The sequence below is a fragment of the Oncorhynchus mykiss genome, chromosome 11 (assembly GCF_057628025.1).
Source record: "Oncorhynchus mykiss isolate SJ-2025 chromosome 11, ASM5762802v1, whole genome shotgun sequence".
Taxonomy (NCBI): domain Eukaryota; kingdom Metazoa; phylum Chordata; class Actinopteri; order Salmoniformes; family Salmonidae; genus Oncorhynchus; species Oncorhynchus mykiss.
Window position 1 is genome coordinate 3,578,239 of NC_143032.1, and position 15,735 is coordinate 3,593,973.

Consider the following 15,735-nt stretch of genomic DNA (forward strand, 5'->3'; position numbering starts at 1 on the left):
GTAGCAGAAGGGAAGGAGGACACAGTCCAGTCAGTCAGTCAGTCAGTCAGTCAGTCAGTCAGTCAGGCCACAGACTGTCCAGAGGCTGATTGGATTCAAAGCCCTGTTAGGATACCTGTAGACCAGGGCTTGTGGATTTGCCTGGGTAGACTGTTAGGGGCTTGTTGATTTACCAGGGTAGACTGTTAGGGGCTTGTGGATTTACCTGGGTAGACTAGTCGGGGCTTGTGGATTTACCAGGGTAGACTGTTAGGGGCTTGTGGATTTACCTGGGTAGACTAGTCGGGGCTTGTTGATTTACCTGGGTAGACTAGTCGGGGCTTGTGGATTTACCAGGGTAGACTGTTAGGGGCTTGTGGATTTACCTGGGTAGACTAGTCGGGGCTTGTTGCTTTACCTGGGTAGACTAGTCAGGGCTTGTGGTTTTGCCTGGGTAGACTGTTAGGGGCTTGTCGATATGCCTGGGTAGACTAGTTGGGGCTTGTGGATTTACCTGGGTAGACTAGTCAGGGCTTGTAGATTTGCCTGGGTAGACTGTTAGGGGCTTGTTGATTTGCCTGGGTAGACTGTTAGGGGCTTGTTGATTTACCAGGGTAGACTGTTAGGGGCTTGTGGATTTACCTGGGTAGACTAGTCGGGGCTTGTGGATTTACCAGGGTAGACTGTTAGGGGCTTGTGGATTTACCTGGGTAGACTAGTCGGGGCTTGTTGATTTACCTGGGTAGACTAGTCGGGGCTTGTGGATTTACCAGGGTAGACTGTTAGGGGCTTGTGGATTTACCTGGGTAGACTAGTCGGGGCTTGTTGCTTTACCTGGGTAGACTAGTCAGGGCTTGTGGTTTTGCCTGGGTAGACTGTTAGGGGCTTGTCGATATGCCTGGGTAGACTAGTTGGGGCTTGTGGATTTACCTGGGTAGACTAGTCAGGGCTTGTAGATTTGCCTGGGTAGACTGTTAGGGGCTTGTTGATTTGCCTGGGTAGACTAGTCGGGGCTTGTGGATTTACCTGGGTAGACTGTTAGGGGCTTGTGGATTTACCTGGGTAGACTAGTCGGGGCTTGTTGATATGCCTGGGTAGACTGTTAGGGTCTTGTTGATTTACCTGGGTAGACTAGTCAGGGCTTGTGGTTTTGCCTGGGTAGACTGTTAGGGGCTTGTCGATATGCCTGGGTAGACTAGTTGGGGCTTGTGGATTTACCTGGGTAGACTGTTAGGGGCTTGGAGGGAGGGAGGTAGACTAATGGATATCGAATGCAATCAAGACACTGGGAATTCAGGTTACCATTCTGACAAAGTGAAGGAGAGAGAGAGAGAGAGAGAGAGAGAGGGGGGCAGAGAGAGAGAGAGAGTGGGGAGCAGAGAGAGAGAGAGAGAGAGTGGGGGGCAGAGAGAGAGGTGCAGAGAGAGAGAGAGTGGGGGGCAGAGAGAGGGAGAGAGGTGCAGAGAGAGAGAGAGAGTGGGGGGCAGAGAGAGAGAGAGAGGTGCAGAGAGAGAGAGAGTGGGGGCAGAGAGAGAGAGAGAGAGGTGCAGAGAGAGAGAGAGTGGGGGGCAGAGAGAGAGAGAGAGGCAGAGAGAGAGGCAGAGAGAGAGAGAGTGGGGGCAGAGAGAGAGGGGGGCAGAGAGAGGGAGACAGAGAGAGAGAGAGAGAGGGGGGGGGCCAGAGAGTGAGAGAGAGAGAGAGGGGGCCAGAGAGTGAGAGAGAGAGAGGGGGCCAGAGAGTGAGAGAGAGAGAGAGAGAGAGAGAGAGTGAGAGAGAGAGAGAGGGAGAGAAATACAAAGTAAACCGTTGATATTAGTTCTGAATCAAGTGAAAAAAGCTGTTTAATTTCATCAGGACAAGACAGGACACGGCAGCAAATCGTGGATAAATGAGCATTTTGCAAAAACACACACACACATTTTTATACACATCTAAAACCTATGCATGAAACCTCTCAGAGCAGTCATATTTTACACACACATCAAGGTACCCATAAGCAATCACTTCTGATGAAAAAACACAAATGTGAAAAATGTATGTATGGATAAAGCCTTTTGTAAATAAACTGTTAATAGACTGTATAACCAAGCAAAGAATTGACAACCACAGACTCAACTGACAAAGCCAAGCTGTCAGAAGGTAGGAGGAACCACAGACTCAACTGACAAAGCCAAGTTGTCAGAAGGTAGGAGGAACCACAGACTCAACTGACAATCTGACACACAAACTAAAGATGACTGAAAAAGCATATTTGGCCTATTAAATAATGCAATGAGCAACACGGCAAAGAGAAATGTCCACATTATGTGAACAATAAAGTTATATTCAATAAAGTTATATTCTATTGTGTCTATGGTTTATGGACAATCCACTGCACCACAATGTACTGTACAGCAATGGGCAATGGTAGCTGTGTGTTACAGAGTAAAGCAACCCATTCTGGGTTTAAGCATATCTCTCTATCCTTCCCTGCCTCTCTCTTCCCATCTCTCTCTCGCTTTCCTTGCCTCTTTCTCTCTCTCTCTCTGTCCCTGCCTCTCTTCCCATCTCTCTCTCTCTCTGTCCCTGCCTCTCTTCCCATCTCTCTCTCTCTCTCTCTCTGTCCCTGCCTCTCTTCCCATCTCTCTCTGTCCCTGCCTCTCTATTCCCATCTCTCTCTCAATTCAATTCAATTCAAGGGCTTTATTGGCATGGGAAACATGTGTTAACATTGCCAAAGCAAGTGAGGTAGACAACATACAAAGTGAAAATATAAAGTGAAAAACAACAAAAATTAACAGTAAACATTACACATACAGAGGTTTCAAAACAGTAAAGACATTACAAATGTCATATTATATATATATATACAGTGTTTTAACAATGTACAAATGGTTAAAGGACACAAGATAAAATAAATAAGCATAAATATGGGTTGTATTTACAATGGTGTGTGTTCTTCACTGGTTGCCCTTTTCTCGTGGCAACAGGTCACAAATCTTGCTGCTGTGATGGCACACTGTGGAATTTCACCCAGTAGATATGGGAGTTTTTCAAATTTGGATTTGTTTTCGAATTCTTTGTGGATCTGTGTAATCTGAGGGAAATATGTCTCTCTAATATGGTCATACATTGGGCAGGAGGTTAGGAAGTGCAGCTCAGTTTCCACCTCATTTTGTGGGCAGTGAGCACATAGCCTGTCTTCTCTTGAGAGCCATGTCTGCCTACGGCGGCCTTTCTCAATAGCAAGGCTATGCTCACTGAGTCTGTACATAGTCAAAGCTTTCCTTAATTTTGGGTCAGTCACAGTGGTCAGGTATTCTGCCGCTGTGTACTCTCTGTTTAGGGCCAAATAGCATTCTAGTTTGCTCTGTTTTTTTGTTAATTCTTTCCAATGTGTCAAGTAATTATCTTTTTGTTTTCTCATGATTTGGTTGGGTCTAATTGTGCTGTTGTCCTGGGGCTCTGTAGGGTGTGTTTGTGTTTGTGAACAGAGCCCCAGGACCAGCTTGCTTAGGGGACTCTTCTCCAGGTTCATCTCTCTGTAGGTGATGGCTTTGTTATGGAAGGTTTGTGAATCACTTCCTTTTAGGTGGTTGTAGAATTTAACGGCTCTTTTCTGGATTTTGATAATTAGTGGGTATCGGCCTAATTCTGCTCTGCATGCATTATTTGGTGTTCTACGTTGTACACGGAGGATATTTTTGCAGAATTCTGCGTGCAGAGTCTCAATTTGGTGTTTGTCCCATTTTGTGAAGTCTTGGTTGGTGAGCGGACCCCAGACCTCACAACCATAAAGGGCAATGGGCTCTATGACTGATTCAAGTATTTTTAGCCAAATCCTAATTGGTATGTTGAAATTTATGTTTCTTTTGATGGCATAGAATGCCCTTCTTGCCTTGTCTCTCAGATCGTTCACAGCTTTGTGGAAGTTACCTGTGGCGCTGATGTTTAGGCCAAGGTATGTATAGTTTTTTGTGTGCTCTAGGGCAACAGTGTCTAGATTGAATTTGTATTTGTGGTCCTGGTGACTGGACCTTTTTTGGAACACCATTATTTTGGTCTTACTGAGATTTACTGTCAGGGCCCAGGTCTGACAGAATCTGTGCATAAGATCTAGGTGCTGCTGTAGGCCCTCCTTGGTTGGTGACAGAAGCACCAGATCATCGGCAAACAGCAGACATTTGACTTCGGATTCTAGCAGGGGGAGGCCGGGTGCTGCAGACTTTTCTAGTGCCCGCGCCAATTCGTTGATATATATGTTGAAGAGGGTGGGGCTTAAACTGCATCCCTGTCTAACCCCACGACCCTGTGTGAAGAAATGTGTGTGTTTTTTGCCAATTTTAACCGCACACTTGTTGTTTGTGTACATGGATTTTATAATGTCGTATGTTTTACCCCCAACACCACTTTCCATCAGTTTGTATAGCAGACCCTCATGCCAGATTGAGTCGAAGGCTTTTTTGAAATCAACAAAGCATGAGAAGACTTTGCCTTTGTTTTGGTTTGTTTGGTTGTCAATTAGGGTGTGCAGGGTGAATACATGGTCTGTTGTACGGTAATTTGGTAAAAAGCCAATTTGACATTTGCTCAGTACATTGTTTTCATTGAGGAAATGTACGAGTCTGCTGTTAATAATAATGCAGAGGATTTTCCCAAGGTTACTGTTGACACATATTCCACGGTAGTTATTGGGGTCAAATTTGTCTCCACTTTTGTGGATTGGGGTGATCAGTCCTTGGTTCCAAATATTGGGGAAGATGCCAGAGCTAAGTATGATGTTAAAGAGTTTTAGTATAGCCAATTGGAATTTGTTGTCTGTATATTTGATCATTTCATTGAGGATACCATCAACACCACAGGCCTTTTTGGGTTGGAGGGTTTTTATTTTGTCCTGTAACTCATTCAATGTAATTGGATAATCCAGTGGGTTCTGGTAGTCTTTAATAGATGATTCTAAGATCTGTATTTGATCATGTATATGTTTTTGCTCTTTATTCTTTGTTATAGAGCCAAAAAGATTGGAGAAGTGGTTTACCCATACATCTCCATTTTGGATAGATAATTCTTCTTGTTGTTGTTTGTTTAGTGTTTTCCAATTTTCCCAGAAGTGGTTAGAGTCTATGGATTCTTCAATTGCATTGAGCTGATTTCTGACATGCTGTTCCTTCTTTTTCCGTAGTGTATTTCTGTATTGTTTTAGTGATTCACCATAGTGAAGGCGTAGACTCAGGTTTTCCGGGTCTCTATGTTTTTGGTTGGACAGGTTTCTCAATTTCTTTCTTAGATTTTTGCATTCTTCATCAAACCATTTGTCATTATTGTTAATTTTCTTCGGTTTTCTATTTGAGATTTTTAGATTTGATAGGGAAGCTGAGAGGTCAAATATACTGTTAAGATTTTCTACTGCCAAGTTTACACCTTCACTATTACAGCGGAACGTTTTACCCAGGAAATTGTCTAAAAGGGATTGAATTTGTTGTTGCCTAATTGTTTTTTGGTAGGTTTCCAAACTGCATTCCTTCCATCTATAGCATTTCTTAATGTTACTCAGTTCCTTTGGCTTTGATGCCTCATGATTGATTATTGCTCTGTTTAAGTAGACTGTGATTTTGCTGTGGTCTGATAGGGGTGTCAGTGGGCTGACTGTGAACGCTCTGAGAGACTCTGGGTTGAGGTCGGTGATAAAGTAGTCTACAGTACTACTGCCAAGAGATGAGCTATAGGTGTACCTACCATAGGAGTCCCCTCGAAGCCTACCGTTGACTATGTACATACCCAGCGTGCGACAGAGCTGCAGGAGTTGTGACCCGTTTTTGTTGGTTATGTTGTCATAGTTGTGCCTAGGGGGGCATATGTGGGAGGGAATGCTGTCACCTCCAGGCAGGTGTTTGTCCCCCTGTGTGCTTAGGGTGTCAGGTTCTTGTCCGGTTCTGGCATTTAGGTCGCCACAGACTAGTACATGTCCCTGGGCCTGGAAATGATTGATTTCCCCCTCCAGGATGGAGAAGCTGTCTTCATTAAAATATGGGGATTCTAGTGGGGGGATATAGGTAGCACACAGGAGGACATTTTTCTCTGTTAGGATAATTTCTTTTTGAATTTCTAGCCAAATGTAAAATGTTCCTGTTTTGATTAATTTAATGGAGTGAGTTAGGTCTGCTCTATACCAAATTAGCATACCCCCTGAGTCCCTTCCCTGTTTCACACCTGGTAGTTTGGTGGATGGGACTACCAGCTCTCTGTAACCTAGAGGGCAACCAGTGGGTCCGTCTCCTCTATACCAGGTTTCTTGCAGGATGACAATGTCTGTATTACCGATTTCTTTGGTGAAGTCCGGGTTTCTGCTCTTTAGGCCAAAGGCAGATGACCTCAGGCCTTGGATATTCCATGATAATATAGTGAAGGCTTTTTGTTCCATAGAGTGTCCAATGTTGTTGGTCGTGGTTTGGCCTCAGGCCAGTAAGTGTGAGCAGAGCCTGCTGAGCATCTGGTACATGCCATTGGCTTCGGCGAGTGTGAGAGTGGGGGTTGGGACTGTTTGCCCGCTCACTACCTGGGCGTATGTGTGGCTTCCATGTTGAGGCCCTCTTTGCGGGGGTGGGGTGCATGGGGTGGGCAGGAGTGGCATAGGTCTGACCTGGGTGGGCCTAAATGGGGTGTGGGCATGGTTGACGTGGGGGGGTGTTGATTGGTTGGGGTGGGGGTGTGGATGTGTCTGGGTGTACTGTGGTCTGGATGTAATTCCTCTTGGCGTGGGTCCTCTATGTGTAGGTCCAGGGGGGGGTCCTGCAGATCTGGGAGGGTGTCTCGCTGGTCTGGATGGGGTGTCTATTGATCTGTTGCTCCTGTGTGAAGTGTTGGGGATACGTTTGAGAGCGATGTCCTTTAGAGTTCGGGCAAAGGTGGGCACTGCTGCCTTGTAGAGGTGGACCTGGTCATAGAGGCTGTTCAAGTCCAGGGTGGAGTGGTGGGCCAGGAAAACGTTTGGTTTTGAGGCACAGTCACGGGAAATACTTGCATTTACCCGCTGTATTGTGGCAGGGTGGAAGTCTTTTCGTGGTAGCAGGGTGGAGATAACCACTTGTGCGTTGGGGAAAGTAGAAGAAGCCTTTTCAATCACTCTCTTCAGTGCTGTGGCCACTCTTTCCTGCAGTGCTCTCAGGTCGTTTGTGCCTGTGTGTATTATTATGTGGCTGGGTGAGCCTAGTTTGGCCTCAGACAGAAGGTCGAGGGCACGCTGGGTGTTTGGACACCAGAGTTTAGACACACTGTGTTTGGGAAAAAGTTTTTTTTCTTCTATATATTTCCCATTTGAGTCCATAAGTAGTACAATCTGTGTCTTGTGTTTGTCCTCAGTGGGTGTGGGGGGGTTGTCAAAAGGGCTATCAGGGTGGCTGACAGGGGGGGTGCTCAGAGGGGGTGAGAGCCTCTGGGCTTGGGGTTCTTCATTTGTCTGTTCTGCTGTGATTTCGACTCTATGGTCAGGGTCTGGTGTGGACTGTTCTGCTGTGGTGTCGACTCTATGTTCAGGGTCTGGTGTGGACTGTTCTGCTGTGGTGTCGAGACTTTTGTTGGGTGCTGAAGTGGGCTGTTCTGCTGGCTTCTCTGTGGGGGTGGCCACCTCTCTAGTGGGTTGTTCTCTGTCACACGCCGTCCCCATCAACTTCTCCTCCATCCCCCTCAACCTCTCCTCCACCAGCAGTCTGATACTCTCCTCTAGTGCTCTGTTCTGCTCCTCTTTCTCCTGTTGTATTTGTCTCACCACTGTCCAAAGTGCAGATATGTCTCTGTCCACCTCCAGCTCTCCGGGTCTGGTTAAGGGGCTGTTGTTGTGCTGGACTGTTGTCTGGGTCTGCGCTGACTGAAGTGTAATCACCTGCTGTTCCAGCTCCACCTGTCTTACCTCCAGCTGGGTGAATTTGTCCTTCATTTCAATGAGGGAGTGGTAATCTGTGCTGGGAGGTTGACTCTCCACTGGGGGTTGCTCATCTGTGGGGTTACATAATGAAGAGGTCTGGTCTGACCCGCTCTGTGTGGGGGTATCATTATCAAGGCAGAGCTTCTCCTGCTGGGCTAATTCTTTGATTAGGTGAAAGTCCAGCTGAAACTGTTTGTGGTTATTCTGTACCATTACTGATCCGGATTTATAGATATTTATATTACTTAACTCAGAGTCCTCGTTATCAAGTATTCTGAGTTTCCACCCCTCGTTAATCCCCCCTCTCGTAACAAAGGGGTAGTGTGCTAATATAGCACTGTGCCATGCCAGGGGATGGTTTGTGTGGAAGATGAGGTTGCTGATGTTCCCATTTTTGTAATAGTCAGCAAAAAGTGTCTCTTGATTTCCCATAAGGAGCTTCTTCTTGTGGTCTTTTCTTGCCTTATCATTCTTTACATGCAAAGGGTACTGTATTTTAATTACCTCTGAACAGCGGGAGGGAGCTTCTAAGGCCTCTCCATTTGGTTGGGGTAGACTGTGTGACTCTCCTGCCATTGTTGGGCTAATGAGCTTTGACACCTCTCACTTGACACGTCAGTGCTAGTTGAAGCTGTATCAAGCTTGGCAGAATTATGTTAGAATTCAGTCCTTATAAAGTAATGTTGTGTATTTTTCTTCTTGGCTTTTGGAAATAAAATATTGTTTCAGACTAAACATTACTCACTCAGTTCCAGGTTGGATGGTGTTTTCAGGTTTCTGTTGTTTTCCAGAGAATTTGCTGTATAGGGTAAAAAATCCTTGGTTGTTGTGAACTTTCCAGGTGATTCCGTAATTCCGTCCAAAATGAGGTTGTAGGTTTTAAGTTTTGATTTGAAGTAGGGGTTATGTTGAAGAGGGTAGAATCCAGTATGTGTTCCTGACAAAAAATCCAAGTTTATCTAACTCCTAACCTATCTTTTTTAAAGAAAATGCTGAAAAATGCAGGAGCTCTGATCCTGACCTCTGCTCTGCCTCTCTCTCTCTCTCTCTCTCTCTGTCCCTGCCTCTCTCTTCCCATCTCTCTCTGTCTCTCTCTGTCCCTGCCTCTCTCTTCCCATCTCTCTCTCTCTCTCTCTTCCCATCTCTCTCTCTCTCTCTCTCTCTCTCTCTCTCCCTGCCTCTCTTCCCATCTCTGTATCTCGCTTTCCCTGCCTCTTTCTCTCTCTCTCTGTCCCTGCCTCTCTTCCCAACTCTCTCTCTCTCTCTCTCTCTCTCTCTGTCCCTGCCTCTCTTCCCATCTCTCTCTCTCTCTCTGTCCCTGCCTCTCTTCCCATCTCTCTCTCTCTGTCCCTGCCTCTCTTCCCATCTTTCTCTCTCTCTCTCTGTCCCTGCCTCTCTCTCTCTCTCTCTGTCCCTGCCTCTCTCTTCCCATCTCTCTCTCTCTCTCTCTCTCACCTCTACCACCTGGTAATTAACATCCTGGTCTTCAGGTAAAGGAAGGCCAGGTACGTGGCTCCTCCCAGGATGCCTATGAGCAGCGTGGTGCCAACGAACGCCGGCACGTGTTGCTTCGCCACCCGGAACGCGGCGGGTAGCACGGCCGAGATCAGGATGTTGTTTACGTGTCCCAGAACCCTCCGGAAGGACGGGCGCTCCAGCACACGCTCATAGTAGGCCTCCAGGTTGCCGCGGTCCCCGTTGCCCCAGTAACGGCGGGAAAGCCCCAGGAACTTGAGGCGGTGCAGGGTGACAGCCAGGGAGACGTCGGCCATGCTGAAGAACTCTCCACACAGCCACGACTGACTACTGCCCTCCTCTGGTGGAAAGAAGAAGAGGAAGAAGATTTTCTACAGTGTCTTCTGTCTTAAAACAGTTGTGTCAATTATAAAGGTGTATTCATCTCTTCTCCTGTCTGCTACCTGACGTCTCCTCCACCTGGTCCAGAACCTTCTCCTGTCTGCTACCTGACGTCTCCTCCACCTGGTCCAGAACCTTCTCCTGTCTGCTACCTGACGTCTCCTCCAACTGGTCCAGAACCTTCTCCTGTATACTACCTGGTGTCTCCTCCACCTGGTCCAGAACCTTCTCCTGTATACTACCTGGTGTCTCCTCCACCTGGTCCAGAACCTTATCCTGTATGCTACCTGACGTCCCCTCCACCTGGTCCAGAACCTTCTCCTGTATGCTACCTGACGTCTCCTCCACCTGGTCCAGAACCTTCTCCTGTATGCTACCTGACGTCTCCTCCACCTGGTCCAGAACCTTCTCCTGTATACTACCTGGTGTCTCCTCCACCTGGTCCAGAACCTTCTCCTGTATGCTACCTGACGTCTCCTCCACCTGGTCCAGAACCTTCTCCTGTATGCTACCTGACGTCTCCTCCACCTGGTCCAGAACCTTCTCCTGGATGCTACCTGGTGTCTCCTCCACCTGGTCCAAAACCTTCTCCTGTATGCTACCTGACATCCCCTCCACCTGGTCCAGAACCTTCTCCTGTATGCTGCCTGGTGTCTCCTCCAACTGGTTCAGAACCTTCTCCTGTATGCTACCTGATGTCTCCTCCACCTGGTCCAGAACCTTCTCCTGTATGCTACCTGATGTCTCCTCCACCTGGTCCAGAACCTTCTCCTGTATGCTACCTGATGTCTCCTCCACCTGGTCCAGAACCTTCTCCTGTATGCTACCTGATGTCTCCTCCACCTGGTCCAGAACCTTCTCCTGTATGCTACCTTACGTCTCCTCCACCTGGTCCAGAACCTTCCCCAGTGTAATACCTACCTGGTGTCTCCTCTATAGTTCTGTCTCAACCTGGTCCAGAACCTTCCCCAGTGTAATACCTACCTGGTGTCTCCTCTGCTCTCCTCTGTTGCTCTGTCTCAACCTGGTCCAGAACTTTCCCCAGTGTAATACCTACCTGATGTCTCCTCCACCTGGTCCAGAACCTTCCCCAGTGTAATACCTACCTGGTGTCTCCTCTATAGTTCTGTCTCAACCTGGTCCAGAACCTTCCCCAGTGTAATACCTACCTGGTGTCTCCTCTGCTCTCCTCTGTAGCTCTGTCTCAACCTGGTCCAGAACTTTCTCCAACTCATCCAGAATCTTCTTAAGATACTTCATGTTGTCATGGTCAAACAGCTTGTGCTACAAACGGAGAGAAACTGGGCGTTTAGGCTTTCATGACATCATGCAGAGATGGTAAACAGCTTGTGCTACAAACGGAGAGAAACTGGGCGTTGAGGCTTTCATGACATCATGCAGAGATGGTAAACAGCTTGTGCTACAAACGGAGGGAAACTGGGCGTTGAGGCTTTCATGACATCATGCAGAGATGGTAAACAGCTTGTGCTACAAACGGAGGGAAACTGGGCGTTGAGGCTTTCATGACATCATGCAGAGATGGTAAACAGCTTGTGCTACAAACGGAGAGAAACTGGGCGTTGAGGCTTTCATGACATCATGCAGAGATGGTAAACAGCTTGTGCTACAAACGGAGAGAAACTGGGCGTTTAGGCTTTCATGACATCATGCAGAGATGGTAAACAGCTTGTGCTACAAACGGAGAGAAACTGGGCGTTGAGGCTTTCATGACATCATGCAGAGATGGTCAAACAGCTTGTGCTACAAACGGAGAGAAACTGGGCGTTGAGGCTTTCATGACATCATGCAGAGATGGTAAACAGCTTGTGCTACAAACGGAGAGAAACTGGGCGTTGAGGCTTTCATGACATCATGCAGAGATGGTAAACAGTTCCAGGTTGGAAATGAGTAGTAAAAGAGGCGTGTGGATTTGAGTCATGACACTGTACCTTTAAACGCCTCGTTTTAGCCATATAGGCCTCTTTTAGCTCTGGGTTTTCCTCCGCTAGCTTCTTCAGCTCCGACTCTGTGTTCCCAATCTGTGCTGTCACACACAAATACAACCACGTCATTATTATACCCCCAATATACCACGGAAGGTAGTGTGTGCGTGCGTGCGTGCGCGTCTCACCTCGTATACGTGTGGTGGCGTAGGCTGGGATGTGTGAGTCCACGGTGATCTCTGGGTGGAGTATGGAGCCGTGTGTATAGGCGTCCATCTGTAGAGAGTCCAGTAGTTCTCTGTAGTGCTGGACTCTGTGGTAGTACATACTGCCTTCCTCGGGGATCAGCTTAGCAGTTCCCTCTACAGACATACAAAAGGGACAAAGAACGGAGAAACAGAGATGGTTAATGAACAAGATCACTATAACGAAGCAGCATTACCCAAACCTCTCCAGCAGTACCCAAACCTCTCCAGCAGTACCCAAACCTCTCCAGCAGTACCCAAACCTCTCCAGCAGTACCCAAACCTCTCCAGCAGTACCCAAACCTCTCCAGCAGTACCCAAACCTCTCCAGCATTATCCAAACCTCTCCAGCAGTACCCAAACCTATCCAGCAGTACCCAAACCTCTCCAGCAGTACCCAAACCTCTCCAGCATTACCCAAATCTCTCCAGCAGTACCCAAACCTCTCCAGCAGTACCCAAACCTCTCCAGCAGTACCCAAACCTCTCCAGCAGTACCCAAACCTCTCCAGCATTCCCCAAACCTCTCCAGCAGTACCCAAACCTCTCCAGCAGTACCCAAACCTCTCCAGCAGTACCCAAACCTCTCCAGCAGTACCCAAACCTCTCCAGCATTACCCAAACCTCTCCAGCAGTACCCAAACCTCTCCAGCAGTACCCAAACCTCTCCAGCAGTACCCAAACCTCTCCAGCAGTACCCAAACCTCTCCAGCAGTACCCAAACCTCTCCAGCAGTGCCCAAACCTCTCCAGCAGTACCCAAATCTCTCCAGCAGTACCCAAACCTCTCCAGCAGTACCCAAACCTATCCAGCAGTCCCCAAACCTCTCCAGCAGTACCCAAACCTCTCCAGCAGTACCCAAACCTCTCCAGCAGTACCCAAACCTCTCCAGCAGTACCCAAACCTCTCCAGCAGTACCCAAACCTCTCCAGCATTACCCAAACCTCTCCAGCAGTACCCAAACCTCTCCAGCAGTACCCAAACCTCTCCAGCAGTACCCAAACCTCTCCAGCAGTACCCAAACCTCTCCAGCAGTACCCAAACCTCTCCAGCATTACCCAAACCTCTCCAGCAGTACCCAAACCTCTCCAGCAGTACCCAAACCTCTCCAGCATTACCCAAACCTCTCCAGCAGTGCCCAAACCTCTCCAGCAGTACCCAAACCTCTCCAGCAGTACCCAAACCTCTCCAGCAGTACCCAAACCTCTCCAGCAGTACCCAAACCTCTCCAGCAGTACCCAAACCTCTCCAGCAGTACCCAAACCTCTCCAGCATTACCCAAACCTCTCCAGCAGTACCCAAACCTCTCCAGCAGTACCCAAACCTCTCCAGCAGTACCCAAACCTCTCCAGCATTACCCAAACCTCTCCAGCAGTACCCAAACCTCTCCAGCAGTACCCAAACCTCTCCAGCAGTACCCAAACCTCTCCAGCAGTACCCAAACCTCTCCAGCAGTACCCAAACCTCTCCAGCAGTACCCACAGCCGGCCGGTTAGTTGATATGTACAGTAGCACTGCAGATTTAACTAATGAAGGGCTTGATGACCATTTAAATGAGTTGTGTCAGTTCTAGAATAGCTGAGGGTACCGGAGGAGAGGTTTGGGAAACAATGAGACAAAGGTTATTCTTCTATTTTGTCTGAATATAGAGACAGACAATTAATGCAAAGTGTGAACCTGCAAAAGGTATTGCCATTAGGCATGGGCAAGTTGAATTAATACTACATTTTGAATATATTTGAAAAGTGTTTGTCAAATACAATCATATATGTGCTTGTATTTGAGATATCATTTTCAGACAAATCAATAAAAGCGCTCCTCTCCTCTCCGTATGCTTACCAGAATATCCCCTCTTATCTGCAGTAGACTAGGCTGAACAACATGAGATGGATCCATTTACACCAAGACAACAGGGGAACAAAACGAAACTGATAATAGTGAATGAAAACAATGAGCAAAAAGGAAAATAACAATAACAGCAAAAATAACAACAACAATAACAACACCACTAATAATAATGATGATAATAATAACAATAAAACCCATAACAACAATAATACTAATAATAATAACAATACTAATAACAATAACAGCAATAATAACAACAATAACAATTATAATAATAATAATAATAACAATAACAATAATAATGAGGAAGAACAAAAGATCAAAATGAACAGCTGGCAGAGTGGAGGCAGGGATGTGGAGAGTGGAGGCGGGGATGTGGAGAGTGGAGGCAGGGATGTGGAGAGTGGAGGCAGGGATGTTGAGAGTGGAGGCAGGGATGTGGAGAGTGGAGGCAGGGATGTGGAGAGTGGAGGCAGGGATGTGGAGAGTGGAGGCAGGGATGTGGAGAGTGGAGGCAGGGATGTGGAGAGTGGAGGCAGGGATGTGGAGAGTGGAGGCAGGGATGTGGAGAGTGGAGGCAGGGATGTGGAGAGTGGAGGCAGGGATGTGGAGAGTGGAGGCAGGGATGTTGAGAGTGGAGGCAGGGATGTTGAGAGTGGAGGCAGGGATGTGGAGAGTGGAGGCAGGGATGTGGAGAGTGGAGGCAGGGATGTGGAGAGTGGAGGCAGGGATGTGGAGAGTGGAGGCAGGGATGTGGAGAGTGGAGGCAGGGATGTGGAGAGTGGAGGCAGGGATGTGGAGAGTGGAGGCAGGGATGTGGAGAGTGGAGGCAGGGATGTGGAGAGTGGAGGCAGGGATGTGGAGAGTGGAGGCAGGGATGTGGAGAGTGGAGGCAGGGATGTTGAGAGTGGAGGCAGGGATGTGGAGAGTGGAGGCAGGGATGTGGAGAGTGGAGGCAGGGATGTGGAGAGTGGAGGCAGGGATGTGGAGAGTGGAGGCAGGGATGTGGAGAGTGGAGGCAGGGATGTTGAGAGTGGAGGCAGGGATGTGGAGAGTGGAGGCAGGGATGTGGAGAGTGGAGGCAGGGATGTGGAGAGTGGAGGCAGGGATGTGGAGAGTGGAGGCAGGGATGTGGAGAGTGGAGGCAGGGATGTGGAGAGTGGAGGCAGGGATGTTGAGAGTGGAGGCAGGGATGTTGAGAGTGGAGGCAGGAATGTGGAGAGTGGAGGCAGGGATGTGGAGAGTGGAGGCAGGGATGTGGAGAGTGGAGGCAGGGATGTGGAGAGTGGAGGCAGGGATGTTGAGAGTGGAGGCAGAGATGCAATAAAAAGGGGAACAAAACTGAGCACTGAAAATCCATGTGTCAATTTGATCAGAGATTATACATTGACGTTTTGGGGGTTGTTGACGTGTCTTAGGGGGAACACCTAATGGGTTGCCCAGTCACCCTAGCCCTAAGGTTAGGGGTTAGGGGTTAAGGGTTAGGGGTTTAGGGTTAGGCGTTAGGGTTAGGTGTCAGGGGTCAGTTACTTGCCATCTCTGAAGTTCTGGTCTAGATAGTCCATGATCTGAACAGGGTCTGTAATGACGTTGTCATTGTGGACGAGGACTGGTACCTCTCCTGCCGGGTTCAGTCTCATGAACCAGGGCTCGTTGTGTTCACTAAGAGGCAGACTGACATCATACTCCTCACAGATCAGTCCCTTCTCTGCTATGGCCAGACGCACCTAGACAGGACAGTCACAGCACAGTTACATCTAGGAACACAGGACACAGGACAGTCACAGCACAGGTACATCTAGACACACCTAGACAGGACAGTCACAGCACAGGTATACATCTATACACACCTAGACAGGACAGTCACAGCACAGGTACATCTAGACACACCTAGACAGGACAGTCACATCACAGGTATACATCTATACACACCTAGACAGGACAGTCACAGCACAGGTATACAT

At 48.1% G+C, this 15,735-nt stretch overlaps 1 protein-coding gene across 3 annotated transcripts in view; it reads right to left on the bottom strand.

The window, feature by feature from the left end:
* Nucleotides 1-1,789: 1,789 nt before the first annotated feature.
* Nucleotides 1,790-15,735, bottom strand: part of gdap1 (ganglioside induced differentiation associated protein 1) — a 30,211-nt gene continuing 16,265 nt past the window's right edge. Inside the window, exons 2-6 of one of the 3 annotated variants that reach the window (XM_090189218.1) lie at nucleotides 15,306-15,498; nucleotides 11,868-12,041; nucleotides 11,686-11,780; nucleotides 10,906-11,020; nucleotides 1,790-9,695 (exon numbers count right to left, since the gene is read on the bottom strand). In XM_090189218.1, coding sequence (XP_090045344.1) covers nucleotides 9,337-9,695; nucleotides 10,906-11,020; nucleotides 11,686-11,780; nucleotides 11,868-12,041; nucleotides 15,306-15,498 — 936 coding nt within the window. In that variant the 3' untranslated portion in view covers nucleotides 1,790-9,336. The other 2 variants (XM_090189219.1, XM_090189220.1) reach the window with 2 other exon arrangements.